Genomic DNA, 16,082 nt, shown 5'->3' on the forward strand with positions numbered 1-16,082 from the left:
AAGTTGGGTTGAGTGATTCCACTAAAACATCAAACTTCAAAAAAAGGTCAACAAAGTTATTTGAATCGTACTTTGATTCATTTAAATCCACATACTTGCTAATGGAAACCTTCGGCTTTGAGAAAATCTGATTTATTATGGTCATTCTTTCTATATACCTAAATATTACATAAACTAGTTTAGTTCAGCGTCTAGAAATTATCATAATCTGAACATCATTTGATTCCTGCAACATTTTACAGTGCTGAGTCAGCTACCTTTAGAGCCGCCTTGCTTGAATTCATAGTCGATTCGCCGTCAATCACCATGCTGGACCATTTCTCACCAACCACAGCAGCAAATAGTCCCTATATTTGTATGGGTACATGCTGTGTAAACACAGTATGATGGCATTCAGCCCGCAAATTCCAGGCAGCGTGTTTGATGTTTATATGCTCAAACTGCCTCCTTGGAGGGAAACCACTGCCGGTCCCAGGAACTGTGCAATTCAAATGTGGTTAACAAGCGAATGAGCCAACAAGCCGAACCGAGCAAGCCGCCGCAAAAACCGATGCAGCGGTGCCGCGCCTCTTCTTCTTCCTCCCTCCTCTCCAGCTCCTCTATGATTGGAATGAGAGAGAGTGATCGCCTCCTCCCTCCAGCTACTCTCCCCTCACTCCTTGATTTGAGAGAGAAGAGAGAGGAGGTGACAACCGACACGGGCTCTCGTCAACCTTACCTCTAACCGTCCTGTGTTCACGGTTCACACAGGATAGGAGGTGACAGGAGGCACATGGCACAAGAACACATACATGTGCTGACATACAGTACACACACACACACAGACACACACACACACTGTACATGCCCACAGATCTCTAATCTTCTCCTCAAATCATCCCCTATCAGCCACAGCAGACTTCCCTGCAAATTGCCCCAGAGTACACCCAAGTGTGTGTGTGTGTGTGAGAGATTCAACCAGTGGTTTTGTCGCAGAACAACATGTTCTATGTGACTCAGCTCCCTGTATAGGGATGGTTGGGCTCTACTGCTGATCTTCTTTGTGTCTTTTTTTAATGGATCAACTAGATAATCTATTTTTGTCTAAAAAAAAAATGTTTTGGGTCAAGTTTCTGAAAAAATTCTTACCTTTCATCTTTAAAAAAAACACTTAAAAATGCATTATTTAGTCAGAGGGAATGTCATTTTTGAGAACTGGCTGTTTCATTGTGGAACAGGATTCTTTTGTACCATAAATATCAGTGTGCTATCATTAGCAGGACTGCAGTCAAGATGGGGCCATGTCATGACAGTATGTGCTCCCACACTGCACACTGTGTACAGTACACTGTCTCTGCACCTAGATCAGATGTTGTGTTGGATTTCATGCATAAAGATGGTCATCTTATAATAATTTATGTCAAAACTAAAACTAAGTAAGAGACTGTAAAGTTATGAGGATAACAGAGTGGGTAATGGCTGTTTTACATGTGATGATAGATGATACAGAACTGAGGATGATGGTATAATTTGGGGTGTCAGGTTAGTGTGAGATATCAACAAACATTATCTAAAGAGGCAGTCTCATTTAAGTCCATATATAATATTTTTTGGGGCTATGTTATGTTAATTTATTGTCAAGTTAAATATTTCAAACCCAATAAAACAGGCCATCACATGTTTTCCCAAGAATCAGATTTTGTTTAAACATAATATCTGATCAGTGCTACAACAAATATTTCTATTTATTTTGTAGGTATTTACCGTCACATGTAGGTAAAGGGTGGCTCCACCAGTGGTTCTTCTCACATACTAGCGGCTCCTCGTGGCTGAGTCTGTAGCCAGAATCACAACCAAATGACACTGTGGACCCGATGGAGAAATCCTGCCCGTACCGAATACCATTAACGGGGATGCCAGGGTCCAGGCATGAGTAGCTGTCCACCGTAACGCCTAAAAAAAAAAAAAGGATTAGATGTCCAACTGTTACACATGTGCATAAACACTAGACTTTGATCTGCAGTTTTGCTGATCTGCATAATCTAACACTCACAGATGGTGTGAATCTCCACATAAAGCGCCACGCTGTGCATTCATGGTGGTTTGTTTTTCGCAGGTAATGACCTGCATGTTAGGCCAGCTTGTGAATCTGTGTCTCGTGGGCTACTTGTGTAATGTTGTGTCCTGACATCATGCACATCTACTGTTATGTCTGTGCTGTTAATGTATAAAGTGCATGTGTATTATTCAGATCTGTAGGGACAATATTTTAAAGTCGGCTTTGTAACAATGAATGCATGTCCACATACAGTATGTACATACATATGCATAAATATGCTGTATTTCTTTCTGACTTACTTTCATATAATATTTTGAAGCCAGCGTTTGATCGGCTGTTATCGGTGGTAAACAGCAAATAGAGGAAGTTGCTGCTGCTGAACAGAAACTGGGGAACCTGGGTACCATTAAAGGAGCCGACCAGAGGAGACAAAAGGTTTGGCCCATCGTGGACCTCCAGAAAGTCATAACCCAGCTCCGTCTGGAACCTGTAAGACAACAATATCAGAATATCACAATGCTGGTAATCATTTTTTATTTTTAAAAGTGATAAACGCTTTCACATTTAATATCCAACAGCATTGTTCAGGCTTATTTTTTTATTTTTTCCTCTGTTTTTTAACTTCACTAATATATTTTAGCATCTACTGTCCTCTAATTGTCTAATTTATCTGCTTGTTTGAATGTCTTAGATTTTTTTTTTCTTTTGGAAAACACTTTGAGCTACATCTCTTGTACAAAAACTGCTCTATAAATAAAGTTATTATTATTATGTTCTTCACTTTATGCTGGATCTGTTTGCAGCATACGCCCAAACATTAAAGTGAGAGATTGTCAAGGCAACATGCAGATGATGCTGTTGTTGAAGTATATTTTTTGAGGTGCATTAATTGAAGGTTCACGGGATCATTAAAAGGAGCAGAGTGTTTCATCTTGTGGGATCTATAAGGAGAAATGAAACCTGAAACTAAGAATCGTTGTGTTTTCATTAGCTTAGAATGAGCCCTTCATATCTACATAGGGCGCGGTTCCTCTTCACAGAGTCCGCCAAGTTGCTCTGCCATGTTTCTACAGTAGCTCAGAACGGACAAACACTGGCTCTAGAGAGAGCCTTTCTCATTTTTACGTTACCTTAAGGCCACCGTAGTTCTCCAACACTCTTGTGAAACTACTGTAGAGTGCAAAACCGTGGTACTGCCAGCCGCCGTCTGACTTCCGTTGCTCCTAAAGTAGTGTTATTATGGTAAGGATGGCCTCTGAGCGAGGTGAACAGCGTTACCACGATTTTGCACTCGGCGGCTCACGTTACCGCAGTCTTGGAAAGGGAGGAGTGAGCGGAGGGGTACTCAGCTGGTTGCAATCTGCAACCACACCACTAGATGTCTCCAAACTGTACCTTTAAGGGCTGAATCACTTTGATGGCCAGTTGGTTCTTAAAACCTGCTAAATTGACATTGCACTGCTTTGAATTAATATTACTATTGATCAAGAGATAATCACATCCATCAAAGTCCTACTTTCTTTTTACATGTGTGTAATTGAGTCAACACGACGCAGGGGAAAGAAGTTTAAGAGGTCCAGTCTTTTAAGCCCCCTACTGGTTGTTGAGCCAATCTGGTTAAATGCACTTTACAATGAAATAAAGTTGAAACAGAAACCAATGAAAAATTATTTTACAGGATCCTCTCAAGTCTTGTTTCTATCACAGCTCAGAGAGCACATGATATAAACCAAAATACTGCCCAGCCTTCCTGATCAATATACAACTCTCAATATTAATTACACAACCTGTGAAATTTAAGAGATCGTTATTATATCTGATTATCTGATGACTCTGCGCAGCTCTGCCTGTTCAGAGCTCTGAGAGTCTTCATAATTATGCACAATCAAAGAATTATGCCACCCACCTGTCAAATGTGATTTTGATGGAGCGTCCAGGTTCTGATTCAATCACCCACTCACAGCTGAGGGAGTCTTTGTAGTAACCAGGCCACCCAGGAGACAAAATCGTTCCACTTGGGGCTGAATAGTGTCCTCCACACGGGGCTGGAGGAGGAGAGGGGACAGAAAGAAGGAGGTGAGGGGAGATATAGTGGACACAAAGGGGAGACGAGAGATGAAATTGTATCAAGACCACCCGGGTCTAGTGTCATTGTAGGTGAAGTCCATGTTCAAGTTGATATGGTGAGTGAGACATGACACCAGACAGATCTCACAAGTGAATCGGCTTCACTAGCAGCTGACATGGAGGCTTTCTTGAATACTTTTTATTCAGTAAACTGGTTGATGAGGAATTTATATGCTCTGATTTCACAATTCAACAAGATTATTAATATTTTATTTATTTATTCTAAGAGATAATGCACATTGATCACCATCACTCAATGTGCCAGTGTAAATGAATGTGAAATGAAGTGTAAATTTTCAACTTTTGTCTCTTGGTCATAATGCTAAAATTGGGCATTAAAACAACTAATAAAGGAGAAAGCAAAACGTGAACAATTGAACAGGATAAAAAAGGAGTAAGGCAGCATCATCCAAAGTAGGACTTTTAGAAAGCAGGTAATTAATACAAAACACTGTAAAGCATGCAATAAGCACAAACAGTTAAAACAAGACAACATAAAATCACATTACATTACCCGAAGACAAGTAAAACCACAAGGCACGCAATCTGACAAACAAAGACAAAAAGCCAAGCAAACGAGAGCAGACAGGGCAAGCATGCAGCGGTAGGTACTAGGTATGATTTGCATCAGTTACTGATAACAAGCTATACTCCATCTGGAGACCTTATCACTGTGCAATCAGTCCAAAGGCAATAAGATTTCATTTGATTTAATGTATTTATTCAATCCTACATTAAATGGACTCTTTTGCCCTCTTGGGGGCAGTGCAGCAAGTTGTAAACACAACACTGACAGATGTGGTGAACATGTTAACAAACCGTTGCCATATATACATCGAACAAACATGGAGCGACATTAGCATTCATTTGGAGCTGCGTCTCCGACCACCTGATGAATCCATGATGATGAGTCAAATATTCACTCTCCTTTTAGCTTTGTTTTGGTCTCCACCGACTCCTGAGGGAAATATCTGTCTCTTTAGCTGCTAAAATGCTCCACTATGTTCACAAGCCAGTCGCTAACTGCACTAATTGGACTCCACATAACGTAAGGATGGCATTTAATGCAAAAAAAATATATACATTAGCAATCAATGGAACATAAAAAATGAAGCACATTCATAATCAACATTCAGAAACATAAAATTAGATTTTTAACAAAATGGTAACACACGGTTTCTTCAGCCGGGAGCCATTCTGTTCCAGTCTTCTGTTAAATTTGATCTTGTTTAGAATTTAACTTAGTGTCTGAAGTTAATTTGTTCTGGTCTGTAACTCCTGAATACAGGTAAGTGGATTTTCACCCAAGCTGTTATAGACACACATTAGCTACAAAGGATCTGGGGGCATTAAATGACCTGGAGCATAATTAACATGGCCTTTCATTGTGCCATCACACAGTTCCATCAACGTGTTAAGTTAATTATATCTGCTGTGAGAGTTACAGCTAAAGTACTAGTTAGTTCTTTTGTTCCAGCTGACATTAACAGGTCAACTTTACATTTCAATTGTTACATACGTAGTTTGCGCTAATGCCACCTCGGCAAACTATTGGATATTTAAATGGTAATATAACTACTCTGACTGTATATGGGGGATAAATTACAGAGATGCAGTGTGAAATGGATATAATCATTGTGTAAGAAATAGCTGCAGTCAAAGTGGAGTGCACTTGACTTTTCGAGGCAGTGGTCACTGTTTCTGTTGACTTTTATAACATACCATTATGATAATTATATCTATTCATATGTTTGTTATTAACTGGATTAAAGGTCATTTCCATAGATCTCTTCTCACATATTGGTGACAACAAAGGGTTCGCCTCAGTCTTTGTAAGCTAGTAGCTGTACTTGTTGCAGCAGTGTATTAATAGTTCTTTCCCTGGATATTTAGGTTAACCGGGCACCTCCACATCTTTTTTTTCCCCTCTGTTGAGCTGACAGCAGATCATTTCCACCTCCTGGGTCTTTACGCTGTAGTAATGATATCTTAGATGACATATTGTTCCCGAGTTAATAGTTTAATCAGCAACGAAGTCAATATTTACCTTCGCATTTCGGTATGGGCCCACTCCACATGACTTTTCCTTTTTCTAACTGACAGGAGATGGTCTCGGTTCCTTGGGTTTTGATGAACCCGTCCTCGCACACCACGGAGATGGAGCTGCCGAGCTGGAAGCTGTCTCCAAAGCGGCGAGCGTTGATGGGAATGCCAGGGTCTGGGCACTCATTATGTCCAAATGCTGGGGTAAGAAGTTACAAGAAGACACAGATATGATAAGAGACAGACACATACACGAGAAATGTTATCAAAGAATATGCAGCCTTCATTTAACGGACACCCGCATTCTACTTTTTGATGACATTTTCTGAGAGCTAATCATATAGATCTATTGCTGCAACGTGACGTCTTTGGGTGTTCAGTCCTGGCCAGGAAAATGTCTCCTGTAATCTGTCTGTTCTATATCTTTGCTAATACGCTCATTTCTCATGCTAGAGTATATTTGCACCGAGCTCGGGTTGGATCCAAGCAATGTAACTGATAAATCTCATGTGAGCTTCAGGATATGGTCCGGCTCAGATTAGAAGGCTGTGAAGCCCAACCTTACATTGCTCATGTTTTGCCAGTTGAAGCAATCTGGTGATCAGGTGATAGAGAGATTTAAAAAATGACAAATGCAGTGACCCAAAAAATTACAAATAAAATCAGATATACACAGAACGGTGTGAGCTGAAATCACATAAACACTGTGAGGAAACTTGTGGACAGAACACGTTAACATTTTGTCTGTTTGCCGTCAAACCCGCAGTCAGACGAGAAGATCAATATCAATTTCCATTTCTGTTTGTCTGGTATGGAGACGTGTTTAGCCTGAATTAGCTCAAAGACAGCAAGCGGGGGCAAACAGTTCGCCAGCACCATCAAAAATGAACAAATATGCCTTCCAACAAATCTAAAACTATCTTATTTAGTGTACATGTTGTATCCTGTTGTCTAGAAACTGGTGATCAATGCATCTAAGAGTCACCTGGGTTTTGATCAGTTCCAAAAGTCTGCACAGCTGACAACTTTACAATGAAGACAGAACATCTGAGATGTTAACTTCACCTAAATGTCTTGGTTTCTATTTTGACACAGGTGAAAGACACAATGTATGATGTTTAAAAAGAGGCAATTTGAGTGGTTTTGTAAGGTGCGTTGTTTCACTTTTGACAGAACTAGACGGTTTCCTCTCGCTTCTAGTCTTTGTGCTAACACATCCTGGACCTTTCTTTGTACTGGACGCACAGAGATAAAAATGATGAAATGATGATCTTCTCATCTGACTCTGGGTACAACTACAAACAAGTCAAAAAGTGGTCCTTTAATGCCTTATTTTTCTCTTTGCTCTGCAATCTACTCCTCTATTCTTAGCAGCAGCACTGACCACATGAAACCTCTTGGATCAATGACGTTTGTCTTTTCCGAAACAAACTTTTTGTGTTGTTGAAGCCTCCAGGCTGATCTAACTTTTAGTGAATTAAAAGACATTGTATCTAAAATGAAACATCCAATATTTGAGGGGGAAGAAAAGTCGCACCTACTCTTTTTAAGTGATGAAAACTAAGAAAGAGGAAGGAACTATATCGTTATTTTAATTGCGGCAGACAAATTTCAGGCAAAAGGGATGTTTTCAAGTATGGATGGATATATACTGTATATATATATAGGTTTCACAATGAAACCACCTCGCATTTAATACAACTGCTAGAAGTCCAGGCTGAAAGTCATGCATAAATGCATTTATATAGAGTCATATGAGAAGTACTGTTTCATATAGCTTCAAAAGAAAACAATGTCTTAGCCTCAGACGCCCGGCATTATTATGCCGCAACAGAAAATAAATATGACCCTTAATGTTCTTCTTTTTTCGACCATAACCATGTATTAAACTTATGTTGAATATTATCAATATACTGTTTCCACATTTAACCCTGTTTTACAGCACAGTATATCAAATAGGTATTTTTGTATTTGAAGGTGCAGTGTAGGATCTGGCAGCATCTAGTGGAGGACCCACTCGTATGTAGATATAAACAACTCATTCTAAGGTAACGAAAACACAACAATTCGTATTTTCAGGTGATTACAAACTAAAGAAAACATACTTACTAAAATTATATGCTGCCAATATATCCCTCTAAATGTTACACACTTTACCTTTAAATAAGGAAAGTAGAATGAAATAATATAGAGAGATGACGTACAACTGTATGTGATATTAAATCCTCTTCCTGACATGGAGTGATCAGCCTGAAACTCCAGCCTCAGCGTGTTAGTGTTGGATGTCAGATGGGAAGGATTCTCAGCTCCAGAGAACCTCCCGATGACGCCGGCATCATTTGTCTCGCCGTCTTTCACAGTTAGGGAATCGTAGGGTGCCTCGAGGTCAAAGTCATTAAATGCCAAGTGGATTCTGGAGCCCGGATCAGACTGGATGAGCCAGACACAGTTCATGTTGTTCCCATAGCCTTCTGGGTAATCTGGGGAGAGGACGGTTCCTGAGGGAGCTGTGAAGTTGGACATGCAGGGGACTGCGGGAGCAAACAAAGACAGACAGAAAGAGACAGACAGACAGTGACAGAGAATGAGGAGAAATAACAATTTAGGGATAGAAAGGGAAGGGCGAGGGAAAGAGATGCAGAGAGAGAAATTTCCTGTTAAATATTCATCGCCGCAGCATCATCGGTCATCATCCGCTCGGGCCATAATAAACTCTGTACTGTCACCATGGTGACAGGTCAAACTGAATGTTATCAACATCATGGCAGAGCACAGGCCATGTTTTCTTTTCCCTCTGCAGCCTTGTCCCTGAAAATAACCTGCGCATGATTTTAATACTCACATATGCATATGGGGATGTTTGCTGACCACTGATTGTTGTCTTGGCAGGAGATGGTTTTCTCTCCAATAAGCTCGAAGCCAAACTGGCACTCAAACCTCAGGATTCCTCCGTTTGAGAAGCTGTCCCCTTCTCTTATTCCATAGAGAGGCGTTCCAGGGTCGCCACAACTCTCTTTGTCTATTTCTGTAAAGACAAAGGAGACATTAACATCTGAGTGTTATTTCTCTATGCCATAGACCTCCACCGTTAAACATAAAAACACACATCAATAGACCCAATCGTCAGACTGGGTGACATGTTGGTTAATTAACATGAGCACTATTTATTTTGAGTCAGTCCCACATATACAGTATAATGTCCTGCTGCCGTAAATACTCATAAGAGCACTAAATCTGTATTAATCCGCAGCAGAAAAAAACAAATGAACGATTCACTCATTTGAGTAACATTTGCTAAAAAAATTAATATTTTTTAATCTTTTAAACACCACACACCTGAATAGTGTAAAAAAATTAACAAATATATACCAGCATGAAAGTTGAGCACTTACATTAAGGCAATCATTTTTGTATTACAAGTTTTCTGAAATGTTATAATTAAATATGCAAATGAGGCCTTATCTTGTGAAATATGTGCTAATTTGCATACATTTCCAGAACAGAAATCTGAACATTGGATAAAGCCAAATTCAAAATTATTGTTTTATTTTGTTGACATATTAGAGTCAAAGCTTTTTAAAAAGGGAGTAGAATTTTGGATATCTCTTTTTATCACTCCATAAATCAGAAAATACTGTCAACATCAAAAATGTCACCATGTTTTTCGGAATACAATGTTCTATAAATAAAGGCTATGAATGATATATATGAACAAACCCCTCTATAAAGACCTTTAGAATACAGATAGGAATGACATTAAAGTTTGGTGTATGTAAGTGCTACTGAGGAAGAGATTTCTGACTCAGAGTATGAGATGAACCTAATTTTGAGAAAAACAGCCTTTAAAGATATACATTGTAAAATTCACAACATTTCGCAAGACACTACAGGAGAAAAGGGAAAAAAAATCTCTAAGATAATAGATATCACCATGAAACTTCCCCAGTTGATTACTTACATTACAACATTAATTGTTGTATTAAAAGTTTTCTGAATTATATGTTTAAATATGTAAAATGAGGCATTATCTTATGCTACCTTTAGATGAATTTAGGAGAAATCTACAGACGGAAATAGACAAAGTAGTAAAATAAACACCTAAATGTGTATTTTAGATGTTATCTTCACATTAGTCTGAAAGAAGACATATTATTGAAGCCAAATAGCCCAAAATCTCAAAATCGACCAGTGTCAAACATATATTTTCATTCATATAGATATATTTATGACTCATTCCAAAAGCTTTACATCTTCAGTAGGAACCAATGAGCTTGAGGCAGACAGGCAGGGGAAGTTAGAACATATTGAGAGAAGGACTAACATATTGCTGCTTTTGGTCTTTTTTGACAATAAGAAAAATAAAGAATATTGCTGGCCTTATCCTGTAACAAGGACCTAACCCAATAAGCTAGCTAATTAGGTTCATAGATGTCTTAGCTAATGTACAGAAAATAAATTGTGACATACAAGAGGTAGGCATAACAATGTAAATAGCATAGAATAGATACAATTAAGCAGCTTAATCACAAGTGTTTTCAAACACTGCTAATTGGCATGCAACCGGAGGAGCAGTTAGTTAATTAGCAATCATCAAGTACTTACATTTGTCTTTTCTTTGTACTGTAACTAAACTAGAAGCAGCTAGAGCTCTTCTTTTAGCTTTTACATAGTTAACCCTTAAAACCCAATTGCTGAATACAATTAGGCTCAAGACCCCAGTATGCAGAAATATTCAAATGCACCATTTTTAGAATAGGCAATAACAAATGTATGCTGTATTCAAATAAACTGCATGTTTTAGCCCCAAACTGCATGTGATTATCATAAAGTGGGCATATCTGTAAGGAGGAGACTCGTGGGTACCCATAGAACCCATTTTCATTCACACATCTTCAGGTCAGAGGTCAAGGGACCCCTGAGAAAATCGCTATGCCATTTTTTCTTTGCCAAATTTTAGCCTAACTTTCTTCTTTCTGACATCCTAGCATGACATGGTTGGTACCAATGGATTCCTTTGGTTTTCTAATTTCATATGATACCAGTATCTTAACTAGCTTTAACTCTAAAACAGCCTGCTACAGCCTCCGAAAGACAGTAAAGTCAGGTCTTTTAATTAAAAAACTACAACAACAACAACAAAAACGCTCATGGTGGGCCAAATCAAACCTCATGGTGGGCCAACTTTGGTATACAGGCCCCACTTTGGGCAGCCCTGAGCTAGAGCCACATGGATAGCTACTGTAATGTATTACTTAACTAGTTTTGACTGGCATTTTTGCAAAAGAGAATGATAAGATACTATAGATTGGTTGAACATGTAGTGATTATATTTGGCAGCTAACTTATCCAGTGTCTGGAGTCTGACTTTTACAATATTTGTGGTCGCCATGCAGCCTCAAATACCCAATGGCCATCTCTCCCTCCTGTGAAACACCATGTCATGCTGCAAGAGCCCATCATCCATTTCGAGCAGAAATATACTGCCAAACTGAATAGAGTCCTGCTTGAAGATGACTGGCTCTTGCTTTGCTGCGTCAGGCGAATTTCTCGAATGCTTCTACTTCTTAGTTCACGCAGCCTCGAGCAAGTTTGCATCCATCTCTTTCTGCGCGCCTCCTTTCCCATGAGTTTGCAAGTATTCACGACACCTCTTTTTTCACACTCAGTCGGACCATAAGGTTACACAGATCCTCCTCTGATTCTATATAAACGGTGCCACTGTGTCGCCATAATTCTTTTTCAAATTTGGTGTATGCTATTTCAGGAAATGTACCTCTATTTCCCCAGCCTTCCTCTCCGTTATCCCCACCGCTCTCCGCCCTCATTTTCAGTATTATTTACAGGAGTGGCCCGTGGTGGGAAGAAAAGGTGTGTGCTTTTGCCTGTCTGTTCCACTGTTAGTATATGTATGTGCGTGCGTGTCTGAGTGCGCGCTCGTGATGTATTGCATTAATTTCCATCATGACACCGTCTTTATGAGACCCACAGACTCAACCAATCACAACCTGCCTAACACACGTGCTTGTGCATGAACACACACGCACACACACCTTGCAGGAGAATAGAAAACAAATTGCTTTGGAGAGAAAACAGGCGTACTGTCGGAACATTCCTATACTACTACTCTCTCTCACATACATGCATGAACCACACACACAGAGCCACGCAATCACATATCCACAGTCAGTCTCTCCCTTAGCATCACACAAAGGCAAACAAGCATTTCTCTCTCACACACACACATACACACACAAATAATCCTATTGTGTTTGTAACAACAAGGCTGACAGATTCACAAAGGGGATTAGGCTCCTTCAAGTGTGTGTGTGTGTGTGTGTGTACAACTTCAATATTAGGTTTGTGATTGCACATTGAGCCCCATTCCACTCTTTCCTACAATATTCCATCATGCTCGCACCATATTTTCCATGGGAATACACATGTATGCACGCAAAAACACACACAGACACACACATAAACGGAGTGTAAATGCAGTACCTGTAAAGATCTGGGAGAGTGAGGTAATAGATTGTCGGGGGGATAATGAGATTGGAGGAGAAAAGGCTTATTGGCTGTAACTCTTTTGTGACCATTGCGAAATTGATTTTTACGGCTAGGTTGCTAATAGTAATCGAAGGCTGAATGTATGGTTGTATGCATAGTCTAATGTTTTTCACATGCTGTAAACTCCTGGCTGTTGCTGTGCTTCATTTTCAACATGTGTATCCCTTACCAATGTCTTCATAACAAAAGCAAGACGCATTATACTAGGGCTGCCAACTTTAACGTGATCTTATTACATGGCTTTGTTGAATATTCAGCCTGTTATTTCTTTACAGCAGACCGTTGCTATGTGTAACAGACCGTTGCTATAGGCGCAGTTCTGATGTCAGACTCTGGAGGACCGTTTTTGGGTCAAATTATTCATTTCCTAAGCAGGTAGCCGTGTAATAAGCAGGATAATGTACAGCCTTACAGTACTTACGTACAGCATTGTTGCAAAATAAACCCCTTTCAGGTCGATGCAAGACCCCTCCGCTGCTCATCAGGGTTTATTTCACAACAATGACCGGCTAGCTGTACATTATCCCTGACATAACACACTAACGCAAATTAGTTTTAACGCCACTAATTTCTTACTTCATACTAGCATGTCGTGAAGGAGGCTAAATAACGCTCCAAAGTTATGCTAAATTTTGGCGAGGAAATACTGTCATGGTCAAAGGGGTCCCTTGACCTCTGACCTCAACATATGTGAATGAAAATGGGTTCCATGGGTACCCACGAGTCTCCCCTTTACAGACATGCCCACTTTCTGATAATCACATGCAGTTTGGGGCAAGTCATAATCAAGTCCGCACACTGACACACTGACAGCTGTTGTTGCCTACAGTTTGCTATGTTGTAATATGAGCATTTTTTTTATGCTAAATGCAGTACCTGTGATGGTTTCTGGACAATATTAGTCATTGTTTTGTGTTGTTAATTGATTTACAATAATACATATATAGATATATTTGTATAAAGCAAGCATATTTGCCCATTCCCATGTTGATAAGAGAATCAAATACTTCACAAATCTCCCTTTAAGGTACATTTTCAACAGATTTAATTTGCAATTAATCGCACTTAACTATTTCAATCAATTGACAGCTCTACATTAAACGACGTAAAATAATAATCTAAGATAGCTATAATAGCCACAGAAGAAGAGGAATTGAGTGCACCCTCAAGCAGATTGGCATTGTGATGAGAGAAAAGGGAAATTCAGCCTGTCTAATTAGCTTGTGGTTGTCTGAATCTGTGACCAAAAGGGAGTGGCTCATTTGACTAGTTCCCACTGTAGACGTCAGCGAGGACGGTCTGTTGAATGAAAATGATCTAATTTATTACACTCTCAATACTGACATTTTTCTGCCCCACTCAGGTTCCAAACCAGGCCACAGAGGAGCTTTTGAGGATTGATTGGACAGGAGGAGTATGAGGAAGACATCAATTTTTCTGTTCTCATTAAAACACACAATCTCTGTCATCTCTTGTTACATAAATTGAACATTTTTATACTCGACGGTGTAACTCCCAAATACCTGGAACTCTCTGTAAATTGGACTTCAGGATCACAGCTAATAATTGGGCTGTTTTCTTTGATCTGGACGCATCATGGGGCAGAAAATACATCACTCCAGTCTGCTGTAAAAACTCCTCAACTACCCGGCCCAGACTGTCTCGATGACCCGGTAAAAGGCTTGAGCTTCAAGCATCATCAGTGAATTTCAGGATGTGCCTGTCCTCAAAAAGATGTCTGTCATATATGTGCAGAAAGTACAGGTGAGAGAACAGGACAACCACATCTCAAAGGCATTTTTTGTGATTCTTGTTCCAGTAAGATGTTACGGTAATTCCCACTCCCCAGCTGAGGACATGTTAGAAAATCTGAATGAATAACAAAAGAAATGTAAGCATCCTTTTGTTTTTAGTACACTTTGTTGCATCAAAACAAGTGAGTAAAACCTCTAAAATGTTAAAGCAAGAGGTTAAAGCAGCATTTTACAAACATCTCTCCTGCTTCTACTAAAAACAAAGAGTCTAATGAGCTCTGAACCATCTGGAGCTGCTTCTTGATGAGCCTTTCAAATGACTTCATGACCAGTGAGGGCCAAAACTGCATCTCGTGGGTTTTACATGTTAAGTAGTAAGCACAATATTGGTCAGTCAATCCCCGTCTACTTATTGTAAGTTTGAAATGACAATCAAAGTCAAAATAGGAATCGGGATAAATATTTCACGTAGCTCGGTTATTCAATGCCATACGTGATTTGAAATGTATGGAATATATTACTGAGTCCTAATAAGAGAAAGAATCATTTGTATGATGAATTTTGACTGAATGAACTACAGATATATACAGTGTATTTCAATATCAGCCACACTGGTTGGCTACAAGAGGACTGAACATTACATGAGTCAATAATTCATGACTAGAAAATGAAATGCTGTTTACAGTTCTGTGATTAAGGAACCCCTGCCCTTCACAGGTTACCTCTGAAGCACACGAGCATGTAAATATATATGCAAACACACACACACACACACACACACAAACAAACAAAAAAAAGCGTCCTTGCAGCTTTGGCTCACTTCCCGAATAGTGAGGTTATTGACTGTAAAATTGAACCACATTTCTGGTTATGTTGTGAATGAATATTTCATGAATTCATATTTCACGGTGTTTCAGCCACTCTGAATGAAATGCTGTTTAGTGCTGTGTGATTAACAGGGTCCGGCTCAGTAGCTGGACTACGGCGCAGCAATAGGACTGAGATCCTGTGGGAGCCAACACAAATCACACACGGGTTGGGCGCAGGAAATATTTACTGGTCAGCATGGATGCAATTTCACAATATGAAAGTAAGAGAGGCTGTAGTTATTGAGGTTAACCATGCTTCTAAATGTGTTCAGTAAATGATACGTATCCAAATACGATACCATATAAAGTCTAAGGCTGGGACAATACACCTATCTCTTGATTCAATACTATCACAATACTTGGGTGCCGATACGATATGTATTGCGATTTTTAAGTATTGCAATTCAATGTTACGATTTTTGTTAGCTTTTTTAACACTACATTATGGGAAAAAGTCGAATCATACACTTCTAGGGGACTTTTACCTTGTAAAATCTCTAAATTTATAGAGTAAAAATGCTTGATTTTGTGTTTGTATGTAGTCAGAGATGTACTGAAGTCATTATCAGGCATTATTTATTGAAGTTTTTCCAGCAACCCCAAAATCAAAGTCACTCACAAATTAGTAGTATTTTCTTTTTAATTTATAAGAGACACATAACATGTTTTATATTGCTAGTGAATATA

General features: G+C 39.3%; 1 protein-coding gene and 1 long non-coding RNA gene across 9 annotated transcripts in view; one reads left to right on the forward strand and one right to left on the reverse strand.

The window, feature by feature from the left end:
* The window catches only part of csmd3b (CUB and Sushi multiple domains 3b), a 408,609-nt gene that overhangs the window by 105,686 nt on the left and 286,841 nt on the right, over window positions 1-16,082 (reverse strand). For all 8 annotated transcript variants that reach the window (XM_074614488.1, XM_074614493.1, XM_074614494.1 and 5 more), the window contains 6 exons: window positions 9,051-9,233; window positions 8,413-8,739; window positions 6,213-6,407; window positions 3,945-4,083; window positions 2,338-2,525; window positions 1,744-1,932 (listed from right to left, as the gene is read on the reverse strand). In XM_074614488.1, the coding sequence (XP_074470589.1) occupies window positions 1,744-1,932; window positions 2,338-2,525; window positions 3,945-4,083; window positions 6,213-6,407; window positions 8,413-8,739; window positions 9,051-9,233 (1,221 nt within the window). The remainder of the gene's footprint in view (window positions 1-1,743; window positions 1,933-2,337; window positions 2,526-3,944; window positions 4,084-6,212; window positions 6,408-8,412; window positions 8,740-9,050; window positions 9,234-16,082) is intronic.
* Window positions 2,421-14,569, forward strand: LOC141754987 (uncharacterized). Its single transcript, XR_012590748.1, has 3 exons — window positions 2,421-2,560; window positions 6,269-6,412; window positions 14,136-14,569. It is a non-coding gene; the product is annotated as an uncharacterized LOC141754987 (long non-coding RNA).

Source organism: Sebastes fasciatus, chromosome 17, assembly GCF_043250625.1.
Source record: "Sebastes fasciatus isolate fSebFas1 chromosome 17, fSebFas1.pri, whole genome shotgun sequence".
Lineage (NCBI taxonomy): Eukaryota > Metazoa > Chordata > Actinopteri > Perciformes > Sebastidae > Sebastes > Sebastes fasciatus.